The 13,423-nt window shown below is 40.1% G+C and overlaps 1 protein-coding gene across 1 annotated transcript in view; it reads left to right on the top strand.

Moving 5' to 3' along the window:
* Positions 1–13,423, top strand: part of LOC139660779 (dmX-like protein 1) — a 55,160-nt gene that overhangs the window by 4,333 nt on the left and 37,404 nt on the right. Inside the window, exons 3-14 of the mRNA XM_071539010.1 lie at positions 829–906; positions 1,604–1,682; positions 1,927–2,071; positions 2,418–2,484; positions 2,954–3,138; positions 4,816–5,020; positions 6,836–7,016; positions 8,009–8,208; positions 8,622–8,873; positions 10,996–11,713; positions 12,295–12,416; positions 13,000–13,089. Coding sequence (XP_071395111.1) covers positions 829–906; positions 1,604–1,682; positions 1,927–2,071; positions 2,418–2,484; positions 2,954–3,138; positions 4,816–5,020; positions 6,836–7,016; positions 8,009–8,208; positions 8,622–8,873; positions 10,996–11,713; positions 12,295–12,416; positions 13,000–13,089 — 2,322 coding nt within the window. The remainder of the gene's footprint in view (positions 1–828; positions 907–1,603; positions 1,683–1,926; positions 2,072–2,417; positions 2,485–2,953; positions 3,139–4,815; positions 5,021–6,835; positions 7,017–8,008; positions 8,209–8,621; positions 8,874–10,995; positions 11,714–12,294; positions 12,417–12,999; positions 13,090–13,423) is intronic.

Raw genomic sequence — 13,423 nt, 5'->3', positions numbered from 1 at the left:
GTGTGTGTGTGTGTGTGTTTAGACATGCACATTTGTACGTGTATGTGTGTGACTCACTCCTTAGTGACATTCAGCGTCTCTGACAGTTGGCATATTATTTACCCCATTAGAGACACAACTTGTATTATCTAAGGTCCTAGACCTTATTAAGCTTGTTATTTCTGTTCCCTGCCGAAGAAATTTCATCCATTCAGTCTGTTTAGCATAGCGACTGTGGCTCCCATGGTTAGTACTTGAGCATGTAGCCCCAACTAATGCATTAATGGGAGGAGTGCCTACTGTAGCCTAGACACTGAGTCAACAAAGGATTGTCATAGGCCCAGGATATTTTTGGTCTTTTTTCAAAAGCTTAATGTTCAATAACCAGTGACTACACTCTTGCTGCTGAGACTTTTGTACAATATAGGTCGTTCCTTTCTTTGGTCCCAATTAGGAAGTTGTTTTTGTTACACTCACAATTCAAGATTTAAATGATCAAAAACAAATGAAGGGCTTCATTCCAAAATGCTATCTATATCCATTTTTGCCACATGTAATTCACAGTATTTCAAAAACAGAGATGATTCCGAAAATAAATATTTTGTCAAGAAATTATATGAGATTTAATAAGTCAAATGCTGTGAGACTCATTTTGTAAAAGTAGGTGATGATTTTTTTTTTTTTTTTTTCATATGATGCAGATCTAATTTTGTAATGGAACTCAATGCATTTGTGGTTCTTACAGATTTTAGAATTTTATGTCCTTAGCTTTACTTGTGTATCCTGTATCAGAATAAAAAAATATCTACTCAATACCTGATATATGTCTTTCTTTTTTGCTGCTAACAGATTGCAGCTTCCTATGGAAGCATTGTGTGTGTCTTTGAGCCAGTTCAGCACCCAGATCAGAAAGACACGTCGTCAACTGTGAGTACAGCACCTTCCAGTCATAGACTAGTTATTCATGTATTCAGATCATCCTGGAAAATGAGTCCTTTTTTCTTTCTGTCAGAGTTATCTTGACATTTCAAATAAAGTAGAACATTGTTCATCCAAATCCATCAGTACAGTAGAACGTATTGAAAGTCTACACCAATGCAAAACTTAATATATGAATGTATTTACATTCTTATTCAAATGATCATTTTATCATCATCATCAAATCATCATCATGTCTTATTTTAAGTTTTAATGTAGTTTGTATAGAAGCAAGGAAAGACCAATAACTGCAGTATTAACTTTACAGTCAACAGAACGTTTTTGTATTCCCACATTTTCTTTTGAATTTTGTTTATTCCCATCCAGTAGTCAGGTCAGGTTATATCGATCTTTTGCACAGTGTTCTTTTGTCAGAGAAGAACAGTCACAAGGAATGGAAGGATTTTACACTTATCTTGAACGCAGCCCAATACCTCTTTCACAGCAGAAGTTTCCTTATATTATGGCTGCCGTCCATGTGGCCTGATCCCATGTGATTCACATGAGAGCAGCTTCACCGTTGTTTCTTACATGCAATAGTACCTCCTGATATGAAGGTCCACAGAAAATTATTTGTTTCTAGTCCCATCTTATGTTTTTGAGATTAATGGTGTTTTTTAATGTTGTCTTTGTTCTTTGTGTACAGAAGTTGAACTGCCAGTGGCAGAAGAGTGGTCAGTTTGTTTTACAGTCTATAGTGCGGAACCTGGCCTGGCACCCCACAGGTACTGTTGAAACCTGAGCACTACACAAAAATATACAGTATTAAATCTTCAGAAAGTAAAAATTACAACAATGGTCTAAGGTTTTAAGTTGGAATGAGAATTTCAGTAAATTGTCAATGAATCTCCCCTGTTGTAATACATGCATACAGTTCTCTTTTTTAACAGATTATTTGTCCAGCAAATATGAAACTAAACGTGAACGTATCTATGAGGTAAAGAGTGAATGTGTATTTTGTGCACCCAGGCAGCCATCTCCTAACAGGCTCTAGTAGCCTCCAGTTGTGGTCCAATGGTGACGGGGTGAAAGATGAAGTTAAGGAGGAAGGGAAGCAGACCGAGATGACCATAGGCGATACTCATTCTGCCTGGAGGTGCATCTGGCACAGCAAGTAAGAACTGAAAATTACAAAATGTGCACTTTGTGTTGCCTCCCTCTTTAATTTCAATATGGTGATTGTGTTTTCTTTTGTGTCATGCAGTGAATCTTTTAACAGTATTGCTTTACTTCCCAAAATTTGCTAAAACTGGATATCTTGTACCATTGCCTTGTATTTGTTTGTATAACACTATTATCTGTTATGTAGTAAATAGTGAATGCTTTAGTAAAACCAAACATATGTAATTTTGAGCTGTCTGGCTATGGATATTCTATTAAGCACATCTTACTTTGAATTTACCTATTTTGATATTTTTTTCCAACTTAAAATACTGATATTAGTGTTTTTTGTGTTGTAGAACGGCCTCTCCAGTCAATCTAATGAAGTTCTCTTCTGACGGGGAGTTCTTTGCTACTGCTGGACAGGTATGTTGGCTTTTACCAGGAGTTCCTTGTGCAAACTTGGACCCAAACAAGAAATTTACTCTAACCCCAGGACCTACGCTCATTGAACCATATTACCACTCTTCTCACATACTGTAGAGACCCACCAGCCACTCACCTGAGACCCATTTTGGGTCCCAACCCATTGTTTAATAAAAAAAGGTGCGACAGAAAGAGAACTGGTTTATTTAGAAGAATGTGGAAGGCTACTTAACTGTGTCAGTACATGACTTTAACAGAAATGGAGCTTCTCATAGCTCCTAATATATTTAGTTACATGCATTCCATCATTCATGAAGATTTGTACAGTCGTATTTTAATTGTTGTATGTGTAAACACTGTGATTTGCATATCAAACAACATGCACAACAACAATCCAGCAAAATCCTTTTTTCAATTACTTTTCTGCATTTTTGCCTTTGTCATATCCCTGTTTGTCTCTCCTCTGCAGGACGACTGCCTGGTGAAGGTGTGGTACAGCACCAGTAAGTGGCAGTCTGGGGTTTCCAAGCTCTTCACACCTCCAGAACCCAGCATCAACACCCAGGGAGAGCTGGCCTTCTCCTTTGTCTACCTGGCCCATCCACGCTCTGTCACCGGCTTCTCCTGGAGGAAGACCAGCAAGTACATGCCACGGTACGGACAGCTGCAAAGATTGCATTAGGAGTCTTAAATGCAGTGAAGAAACCACAATTTCTGTCTTGACTCTTTGTCACAGATCCCTTCTACAGCCATCATATGTTTAATTTATCATCTGGCCCATTTGCTAGACAATGCACCACACTGACAAGTTACAGCAACATATAATTCTATAATACAGAATAAGAAAGGCGTAAGTTAGTAAACATCAACTACCTGCCAGGTTAAGACAATAGCCTTTGGTAGGGGTGGACGATTATGACTGAAATGTCATGTTATTATTATTATTATTATTATTATTATTATTATTATTTTGGTAGATATTTGTGATCATAAAAATCACAAAATTAGTCTTGATTATTTGAGAAACACATTTTTTATTCTACTTGTGGAGGGTGAGTAAATAATGAACTATGAACTATTCTTTTGAATTAACATCTGAAATATTTTCAACTACAGCAAGTCTTCTGAGTGACATGAAATGTGTCAATATTGCAGATATACCAATATTCGAGGATTATGAATTGTGGAAGCAATCATGATTATGATTTATGGATGATTTATTATGCAGGCATGGGCTTTTTCTGTTTAAGACCTCTGTAACCCTGTTGTACAGTATATGAAAGAGTCATCAATCATACCAACAACAGCAGCTATAGCCGCTTAATAAAGTAATGTAAATACCTTCTTGCGGCCTAAAGAACATGTTTCTGAGAAATCAGAGGCTTTATGAAAAGCTATAAAATAGTTTTATAAGCTTTTTTACACTGTGGCATGCATTGTTATCCTGGAATAAAAAAATGCATGCCTCAGTAGACATAAATCCTAATTTTTACAGGCCTGTTTTACTGGCTGAAAGTTTTGTCCTACTGCTGTTGCCAAAGGTAGTTTCACTGTTTCTGTTTATACACCCACCAAGTATATTCCGTGGGTGGGATAGAAATTAAGGGGTTTTATAAGCAGCAAATGCAAAATAGGTTAGACCTGCACAGCGGTACAAACTCCCAGTAGAGCTTCCAGTTCTGTTCAGCTTTGTTTCAGCATTGCTAATGTTCTTATCTGACCTGTAATTGTCCTCTGACTCAAATGATAATATGACACCGTTCACCACCGTTTTAGCATACAAGAGGTTTAATTGGGAAGAGATTACTGTAACTCTACCTATCACCTCAGCCATATAACCTAGACAGTAAGGGAAAGTAATGTTTAGGTAAAATGTTTATGCTGAAATAAGCTCATTTTCTGCTATAAATTGGGCTTTGCTGTCAGTCCTCAAGTGATCCCTGTTTTACACTATGTGGAAGGCCTGTCAGTGAAAGATATTATTACAGGTATCTTTATTCCACCTCTCAAGCTGTGTTTATATCTACCAATTTATTTTACTACCCTCTTAAGCAATTTGGTGTGTAATGTACTGTAGTGTTGGCCTGCTGTAAGCACAGGATTGCTGTCAGTGCCATCTTTATCACAGAATTGCTATCGGAGTCATCGCTGATAACGTTAACCTTCACTTTTTGACCTTTACCTTATCTACCACCAGGCGTTTGTTGTTCAACATGCTGCTGAACAGCACTCTTAGTACTGGGTGATTACCATCATTACTGATAAGATCATCACCTTCCACTGGACTTCAGCCTTAACCTTTTGACTTTTTTCCTTTTTCTCTCCCAACAGAGGTTCAGTGTGTAACGTACTGCTAACCTGCTGTAAGGACAGCGTGTGTCGTCTCTGGGCAGAGACGCTGTTGCCAGGCGACAGCCTCCTGTCTGGTCACCATAACAACCATGGCAGTGGTCAACACACTGACCCGCTCAGAGGTACTGGTACCAGCAGGAAAAATGCCTCCAATGGGAAGTCACAAGGACGAACACCACTAGAGGTAAGCCAGACTCTGGCAAGGTGGAGGCTAAAAGGGTTTTTAATTATAATGCTAATTTGATGTATTTTTCAAAAAAGAATGCAGGCAGTATGTTCCTCTTCAATTAGATCCTGAATCAGAGCATAAGATTTAACAAAGCAACATACTGTACATACTGCAGCTAAGTTGTAACCTTTCTCAAATCTAGGACTAGTTTTGATACTGTACTTTGGCACAGATTGAGACAGTCTGAAGACTTTCTGTAATTTTAAAGCACAGCATAGGAAAAACCCTCAAGGTTGACAAAAGCTAAACCATGTCTGGCCACTTTTTCGCAACCTTGCCAACAAGGGCTTGTCCAGGGAAAATAAATGGCACAAATGCTTTAAGCTCTGGTTTGTCCTGTTTGGCCCTGGAGTTGAAACCAGGCTACTGTATATTCACCACTGCTAATGTAGCACATTAGGGTACTGCAGAGATAAGAGAAAGAGGGCAAGGGAGAGGGAGAAGGGAGATAGAAAAGGCAGAGGAGGCTTAGTGGAGTTAAAAGGGAAAATTAATTGGCTATCAGACATGAAGATGGTTTTTCGAGCTTTGTAGGGCTTAAGAGGAACATCAGTGAGGAATATTGGCCTCGTTTCTGTAATCTGTGGTACACCTCAAAATATTATTTTGACAGTTGTTTTTTCTGTGGCATTTTGCTGTTGTTAGCTCAGAATTGTAATGGTTGTGTGTTCAGCTTTGGTTGACCTAGGTTGATGCTGACAAGCATAGGCCTAACTATGCCTCAAACACAATACTTGCAACCATTTGAATATGGCCATTTACTTGGTTATGGGTCTCACTGGCAATTACAGAGCTTGGGGCACATTAGATTACAGGAAAAATAGGTATGCAAATTCCTCCGCTGTGCCCTGAGGAAAGTCTGTAAGACTACATGTGTGGAATTATTCATTAAAAATCACAGACTGTGCAGGACGAACCAGGCACCGTTAACTCTGTCTTAACTGTATCTTTCTCCAAGACTGGCTGGATGGACGATACTGAGAGAAAGCCCAATTTTAAACATTTTTCTGTGATGCCGTAGGGTGGAATAAACAGTACAAGATTTCTTGCAGATTCATTGTACTTAATTAAGCCCCAAGTTGCTTGATCAGGGTGCTGTTTGAAAACCTCTGGGAAAGACAGTGATGTGGGATTTCCTCTGCAATCTCATTTTTTGTGCCACAGTTTAATTGAGGCTAAATTTTTAATTTTTGTAGTTTTCTACTTTGATATGAAGCCAGTCAAAAGTGTGTGTATGTGCTTTGTGCATGCACATTCATAGTGAACTGTGTGTACACATTTTCATATCTATGTTTGATCTCACAAGTTCTGTGCAGGTATGTTGAGCAGGCAAAACTTTATAAGGAGAAGCTAAAATCTTACAGCTCTCTGTTTATAGTAATCACCCTTCACCAGAGGAGTTGGAGAATCAGTGAAATTCAAAAAAGTCATTTTATCCATAAACCCCAAGCTACTAAAGCAGGATTTCCTTTTAAATATTACCAAAATAAATCCTGGTTCTTGACTGGCATACTTAACACAGAGAACTTTACTTATGTTGTATGCCTGGCCCGCACCCCGCCCCCAAAACACATGTTGCCCATGAAGTTATTTAAGAAGATCTACTTTTCTTAGTGATTTGCCTATATGTTGAGCTTTGGAAAAAGAACTTTGATAAACCCAAGCCTATCTATGTATATTCTTAAAATAAGGATTTTTAGCCAAAGAAGTCACCCTACTTTTGGCAAGTGTTTGTTAATCAGCTTGTATAATTTATGTTTTCCCTTGCAGTTGAATCTGCAGGAATCATGGCATTCCTCGTCTCTTCGGGGTGTGGCCCAGCCGTCTCTGACCGGCTGCCTGCCTCACCATCAGAGCCGACACAACAACCACAAGACCAGCAGCAGCAGCATGCCCCATGCCAATGCTCTCTGCCACTTCCACATCGCTGCCAGCATCAACCCTGCCACAGGTTAGACTGAGACACACCCATCTTTATACACCCATCTTTTTACAAATATAATTTATTAGATTAATATTTCCAGTACCAGTATATCCAGCTTATTGTATTAACAGGTGTCCTATAAAATGTATTGGAAATGAATGAAGTAGTATGGGAAACTGTGGTTCTGTCTGTGACTACTTGATAGTCTTATTGCACACTCATTAACACCAACCAAATCCTCTAAATCCAATCAATTAATTGAGGCTAGAAGAAAGTATGGACTTTTGAAATGGAAAATGTTGGAACTCTGTTTTACACCGATAACAATATACTGATAATTCCTAAACCATAGGGACTGCAGATAGAGTTAGTACTGCCTGAATGAAACCCACTGTAGGTCAGAGGCTGTAAAAAAAAAAAAAAAAGCTGTAAAGTTCCTTGTAGATTTCCTGAGGTTATTTAGCGCAAACGTTACCATCCCAGTGAGCTTTTCTGCTCAGAGAGAGCTATTTAGGCTTTTACTCTGTTCCTGTATGGGTTTTATTGTGGCGCAGATTATTTTGAACTGAATCTGGGCAAAATCTTGTAGAATGTTAAAGCCTTGAGGCTGTGACATGAGTGAGATGGGAAAGTCAAACCTTCACACCTGCAAAATGAATAATGAGAGTCCTGTAGTCCTGTAGTGACTTTATTTTGAATAGTGTCAGACATGATAAGTGAGCCTGGTGTCACATAAGACATTATTCCAAGAAAGTGAAATCATGCCTAATGTTTAAAAAAGATAACTCTTGTTATTTTACATTGTTATTTTGTCTTATTTATTCCTTTGGTCCCCTCTGTTCCCTCAGCATGTATTAACTTGTAGCACATTTCCAGTCATGTTCACAGATGGGAATTTGCTCTGGGAGATGGCTTTTGGTGCCCTGTACCCCCATTCTTTTCAAATGGAAATTTGCCTGCTTTTTCAGATTTTTTTTCCATCTTATCTTGATTACATGCTGCTTATTTCTTTATCCCAGACATCCCGCTGCTTCCCTCCATCTCCTCTCTATGCACAGCGGATGATGAGGAACCTGGAGGTCCTTTCACCGTTCACTGGCTCAACAACAAAGAGCTCCATCTCACTCTGGCCATGGAAGTCTTCCTGCAGCAGCTCCGGGGCAGCCTGGAGCAACAGAATGACTGTTCCCAGGAAGGTATAGAAAAACAGTTGGATCGGGCTAGAACTAAAGGGAAGATGAGATGAAGGGAAGATTTTTATATGAGGGTGGTGGGGGTAATTTTGGTCCTATGACCCAGGTACACCCCGAGTCCACTTTAGGATCAGTTAGAGTAGGTGTTGACATACATTTGGATTATATCATATATTTTATTTGGCTTATATCATGATATATTGACAACTGTGCTGTAATTGCAGTTAATATTATGTTTTCTTATAGGCAGGCTGAGTAATAAGGCCAGATAGTGAATTTTCATTTTCATTCAGGCTGAATGAGAGCGTCTTCCCCGCTTTAGGAGTGCTGCCTTACCTTTGTCTTGAATAGTTTCCATGTTAATTCTCAACATTTACACTGGAGCACAATCTGATTTGACTCTGATGCAATTCGTCATGTTTCATGTTCTCCTCCAGAGCCTGAAGATGAGGATAACTTCGATGAAGAAGATCATAGTACCAGGCCAATTTCCAGTGACCCCCAAGGACCTGACGGTGGGTCCATGGAGCTTCCCTTGGCCGCAGTGGAGCACCAGGTGGAGGTGCTGCTGGAGGAGTGGAACAGAGGGGCAGACATGTTGTTCAGCATCCACCCAATGGATGGATCTCTGTTGGTCTGGCATGTCGACTGGTTGGATGAATACCAGCCGGGCATGTTCAGACAAGCTCAGGTCAGTTCATTGTTGTTTAAATTTATATGAAATGATGGAGTATGCAAATTTTATTTGTTTTCTATTATCAAACCCCTCACCCCTCATTCTATGTGTACATACTAATCCCGCTTTTCCTCCTAATTTGTATGGTCCTTAGTTCCCTCACAACATGATCAGATAAGCTCAGATACAGAGTCAATGTAGGAAAGCTGACATTGTGTTTCCCTCTCTTTCCTTTTTGTTGTGGGGCCCCGAGGTCAATCACACTCTGTTGTCTTTGTTCCACTGTAAACGAATAATAGCCTCAGCCATTTTGTTTTGTTACATATTACCAATGCTGAAACTCATAATAGTTGTGAAGTTACAGCAAAGAGATGCAACATTTTTCCCTCCTTTTGAAAGGTGTTGTTTCATTTGTCATCACCGCAACATAATACTTGGATTTTGCAGTTTATGATTTAGTAGGTACACAGTAAACTAACCAGACTGGCATTTCTTTCCTCTGGTCGGTAACGGCTTAGATTCTCATTTAACAGAAATGGATCATATTTGTGTCATCTGTGATCATCTAGGTTGATAGATATATTACTTTAATACTGCCACTTTCTATATTTTTATAGCCCCTTAATATGTTTTGCAATTATATCACACAGCAGAGTGCTACTTGGAGAAAGCATTAGCAGTCATCTCAATAAGGCTGTGAATCATTTTGACAGCCGTGATTGTCTGGCTCCTATTCTAATGGTTTCTCATCCAGCCGTTCAGATAATTATATTCTAATTAAGTGTGACTTCAGATGAAATTGAAAATTCCCTTGATGCATTTTTTTCAGCGTTGAAATGATGAGAAGCTCATGACAAGGCAGTCAGTCAGGCAAGGCAGCTGATAGAATCACAAGTTTCAGTGGCATCCAGGTTGATTAGGCCTGGCTGCTTTCATTAGATAAAACGGGCTTGAAACTGAGTGGCTGCATATTGTTTTTTACATCTGTGAGGAGGGGAGTACTTCTTCACTCTCCATCACTGTCAGAGTCCCTTCAGTAGTAATTTCAGGAAATCAATTGATGCTCAGCTCTAGAATGAGGCATTTTTGTCACTTTTCATAAGCTGATGGCTAATCAATGAATCGAGTTCAAGATCCTCCGAAGGCATTAGCACCGTTACTATTTAATATGAATAGTACTTATAGTCAGCCTAGCAAACTAGACTTCCATTACAGTGTTGTGTAGCAACTAGCAACTTGATTGTTTCACATGTTTGCTTCAAGCTGGAGCAGAATTAATTGATTAGCTGGTAAATAATCTAATTCAAACAGCAGCAGTTGGTGTCCACATCACTCACAGGGGGCACACACTGCAAGTGACTTGGTTGATGGGTCATTTGATCTGTGTAGTGGTCTCATGCGGCTACAAAGTTAGAACAGGCAAATCATGTTTTTTGCTGCTTTAGTATTGCTTGTCACAACATTATATCATATTTCTAATGAGTTAACAATGCTTAATTTGCATTAATAAAATAATCTATAAAATTAATTCAGAGTTTTCCATCAACTCAAATGATGGATGCAACCATTGTCTAAGCATAATTATTGAGAATTTTATTCCTGTAGTCTTTCAAATAATTCATAGAGAACTGGAAAGCTTTGAATGGCTGTAATCAGCGTCATCATTCATTTTGCACTTGCCAGGTGGAACTATGGTTCATAGAACAAAATCACAGCGGTAGGGGAACAAGGGAGAGAGACAGCCAATGCTGACAGCCAATGACCTCAAAAGGTTCAGCTGTGGCCAACTTTTCTCGGCCATCAGGCTTGTTGACCGTCAGCCGAGTTTCCATGGTCGCTCAGCTCTATAGGAAAGGAACGGACCTCCGGTGACTTGTTGATTGTGTTGCAGTCTGAATGCAGGGTTCATGGGGAAGTGACTGTACAGAGCAATATCAGCAAACTGACCTATAATTACTTGATTCAAGAAAAGTGTGCTCCAGTCAGAACAAAGTGAGATTCCTCATTACTGACCCCAAGCTGTTAGCTATGTACTGTAACTGTACCTCTTTAGCTTAAAAGAGTCCTTGTGAGGGCAAGTGTAGTTTTTAGTTGCTCTTGATTCCTAGCTTTGTTTTCCTCTTTCTCTCTCTCTCAGGTGTCGTTTGTGTCCCGTATCCCTGTGGCGTTCCCTACAGGTGATGCAAACTCCCTAAGCCGTAGTGTGGTCATGTACGCCTGCAACAAGAACGTAGATCTTGCCATCCAACACGGCAGACAGAGGCCTTCTGGGGGAACATTGCCTCAGTCCACCTCTGCTCTCATCAGCTATGGCGGTCAGGGAAAAGCTCCGCCCAGCAGCAGTCTTCGCCTCAGCATTTTCACCCCCAATGTCCTCATGATCTCCACGCACGCTGATGGTTCCCTAAACCAATGGGCGGTCAGTTTCGCCGAAGACTCCGCTTTCTCCACGGTGCTCAGCGTCTCTCACAAGTCGCGGTACTGCGGCCACCGCTTCCACCTCAACGACCTAGCCTGTCACTCACTACTGCCTCTCCTCCTCACCACCTCGCACCACAACGCCTTGCGGACACCAGAGGTGGACAACATCCTGGCTCCTCCGGGGGCCTGCTCCTCCGGTCTCTCTCAGCCAACATTTCTCCCCCGGGGGGCACGGCCCAGCCGGGTGTCCCTGGGTGTGGTTTCCCAGGATCCCAATGCCATCTACAGCGAGCTGATCTTGTGGAGAGTGGACCCCGTGGGGCCGCTGTCCTTCTCTGGAGGGGTCTCCGAGCTAGCAAGGATCAATTCTCTCCATGCCTCAGCGTTCGCTAATGTAGCCTGGCTTCCCACACTCATCCCCAGCAACTGTCTAGGTAAGTAAATATTCATATTGTTTGGCAGTTGCTGAGGATTTGATTCTCTTTTGCATCGATGATTTTACCTTTTACTGAATACTGCTTGAATTTCATAATTCCTCTTGAATAAAACATGATTTTGTTATGAAAAGTAATCATTTTGGTTTAGCGGGAAGGAGGAAAGGATGTATGTGTTTTTGTAAATAAATATGGCCTAATGAGACTAGCAAGGGTACATCATATTCCCATAAATATAATTTTTAGAACTATTTTTGAGTCCCTGTTTTACCTTAATTTGTAAATAAATAAACAATGTGTTCATCTTCACAAAATCCATCTAGGCTCCAAATCCTCCAAGTAATATCCCAGTAATAAAGAATCCAGGGCAACTCTACCATATAACTTTGTTTTTACTGCAGCAATGAAAAACTTTGTGACTCTTCTACCGGAGTCTTTATTATTCTCTTGCTTGTCAAACACACTGTACCTCGGTATGTATTTGAATTTGTCCCTTTTTTTATTAGCTCTCAGAAGAACAAGGGTATCATACCAAACCTAATGGCACATGGCCTTCAAACTTAGTTGTTGTCTTTCTTTAGGTGCGTACTGCAATTCTCCCAGCGCCTGCTTCGTAGCCAGTGATGGCCACTCACTCCGGCTGTACCAGGCTGTTATTGAAGCTAAGAAACTCCTAAGTGAGCTCTCCAATCCTGAGATATCAGTAAGTCAACAGCCAGCATTATCACACTCAAACTTTACAGGGTGTAGTCTGCACTAAAATGTCATAAAGTTACTAATTTTACATGCACGCCAATATCATTGTCTCAGTGTTTCCTCTTGGACCTTTACAGCAGCGGTGAGGCAGGAACAATGTTATTTATATGGAGTCTTGACACTTCATGAATGCCAGCTTTGGATGACTTGGAAAATACATAGCAGCACAATGAGATAAAATGGGAGCAATAAGACAGCAGTCAGTGATACTTGTAGCCCTATACAGTAGGGGAGGGGACAGTTGATGTGTAGTTGCATACAGTGTGTATGCATAAGTACACACACATTAACAGGAGATTTATTTTTTCCATTTTTCAGAACATTCTTTTGTGCATATAAACAGCACATTATTGTCATAAAATGAGTGCAATTATCAGATAACCATGTAAATATCATCAATGACAGGCCTGATAATACAGTCATATTGTTTTTTTGTAATGGCCCAATTTTGTAATGAACCATGTGGTTTAAAAATGCTCAGATAAAAGAAAAATTGCTGATGTTTTATTTGTTTGTTTGTTTCAATTCAGAAATATGTGGGTGAGGTGTTTAACATCATTAGTCAACAGTCCACAGCGAAACCAGGGTGCATCATTGAACTGGATTCCATCACTGACTTTGTAAGTATACATGAATGCAAAGAGTAACACATATAAGCATGGTGAGAATGTAATGCTTTTCTGTCTAAACAACTCTCTTTCTCTCTCGCTCTCTCTCTCTCACTCTCTCTGAGACATGGTTTCAAGCCATTCACGTGGTCTGCCTAGCTCGCTTGTCTAACAATATAGAGACACTGTAAGGGTCTTGGCTGAAAAAGAAGCTCAATGAGAGTTTCCTGCTAAAATAAAAGATGTATAAAGTAAAATAAATTAAAAGGCCACAGTTGAATTCTAGACTCTTTGCAGCGTGAAATGTTCTGCAGTAGGCTTCCTGCGTCCCTGTGAAAGGTCAACC

The sequence above is a fragment of the Centroberyx affinis genome, unplaced genomic scaffold (assembly GCF_046629955.1).
Source record: "Centroberyx affinis isolate AG114_WGS23_722 - 3 ecotype Tasmania unplaced genomic scaffold, CSIRO-AGI_Caff_v1 ptg003382l_1, whole genome shotgun sequence".
NCBI classification, from domain to species: Eukaryota; Metazoa; Chordata; class Actinopteri; order Beryciformes; family Berycidae; genus Centroberyx; species Centroberyx affinis.
This window is presented reverse-complemented; position numbering and strand designations above follow the sequence as displayed.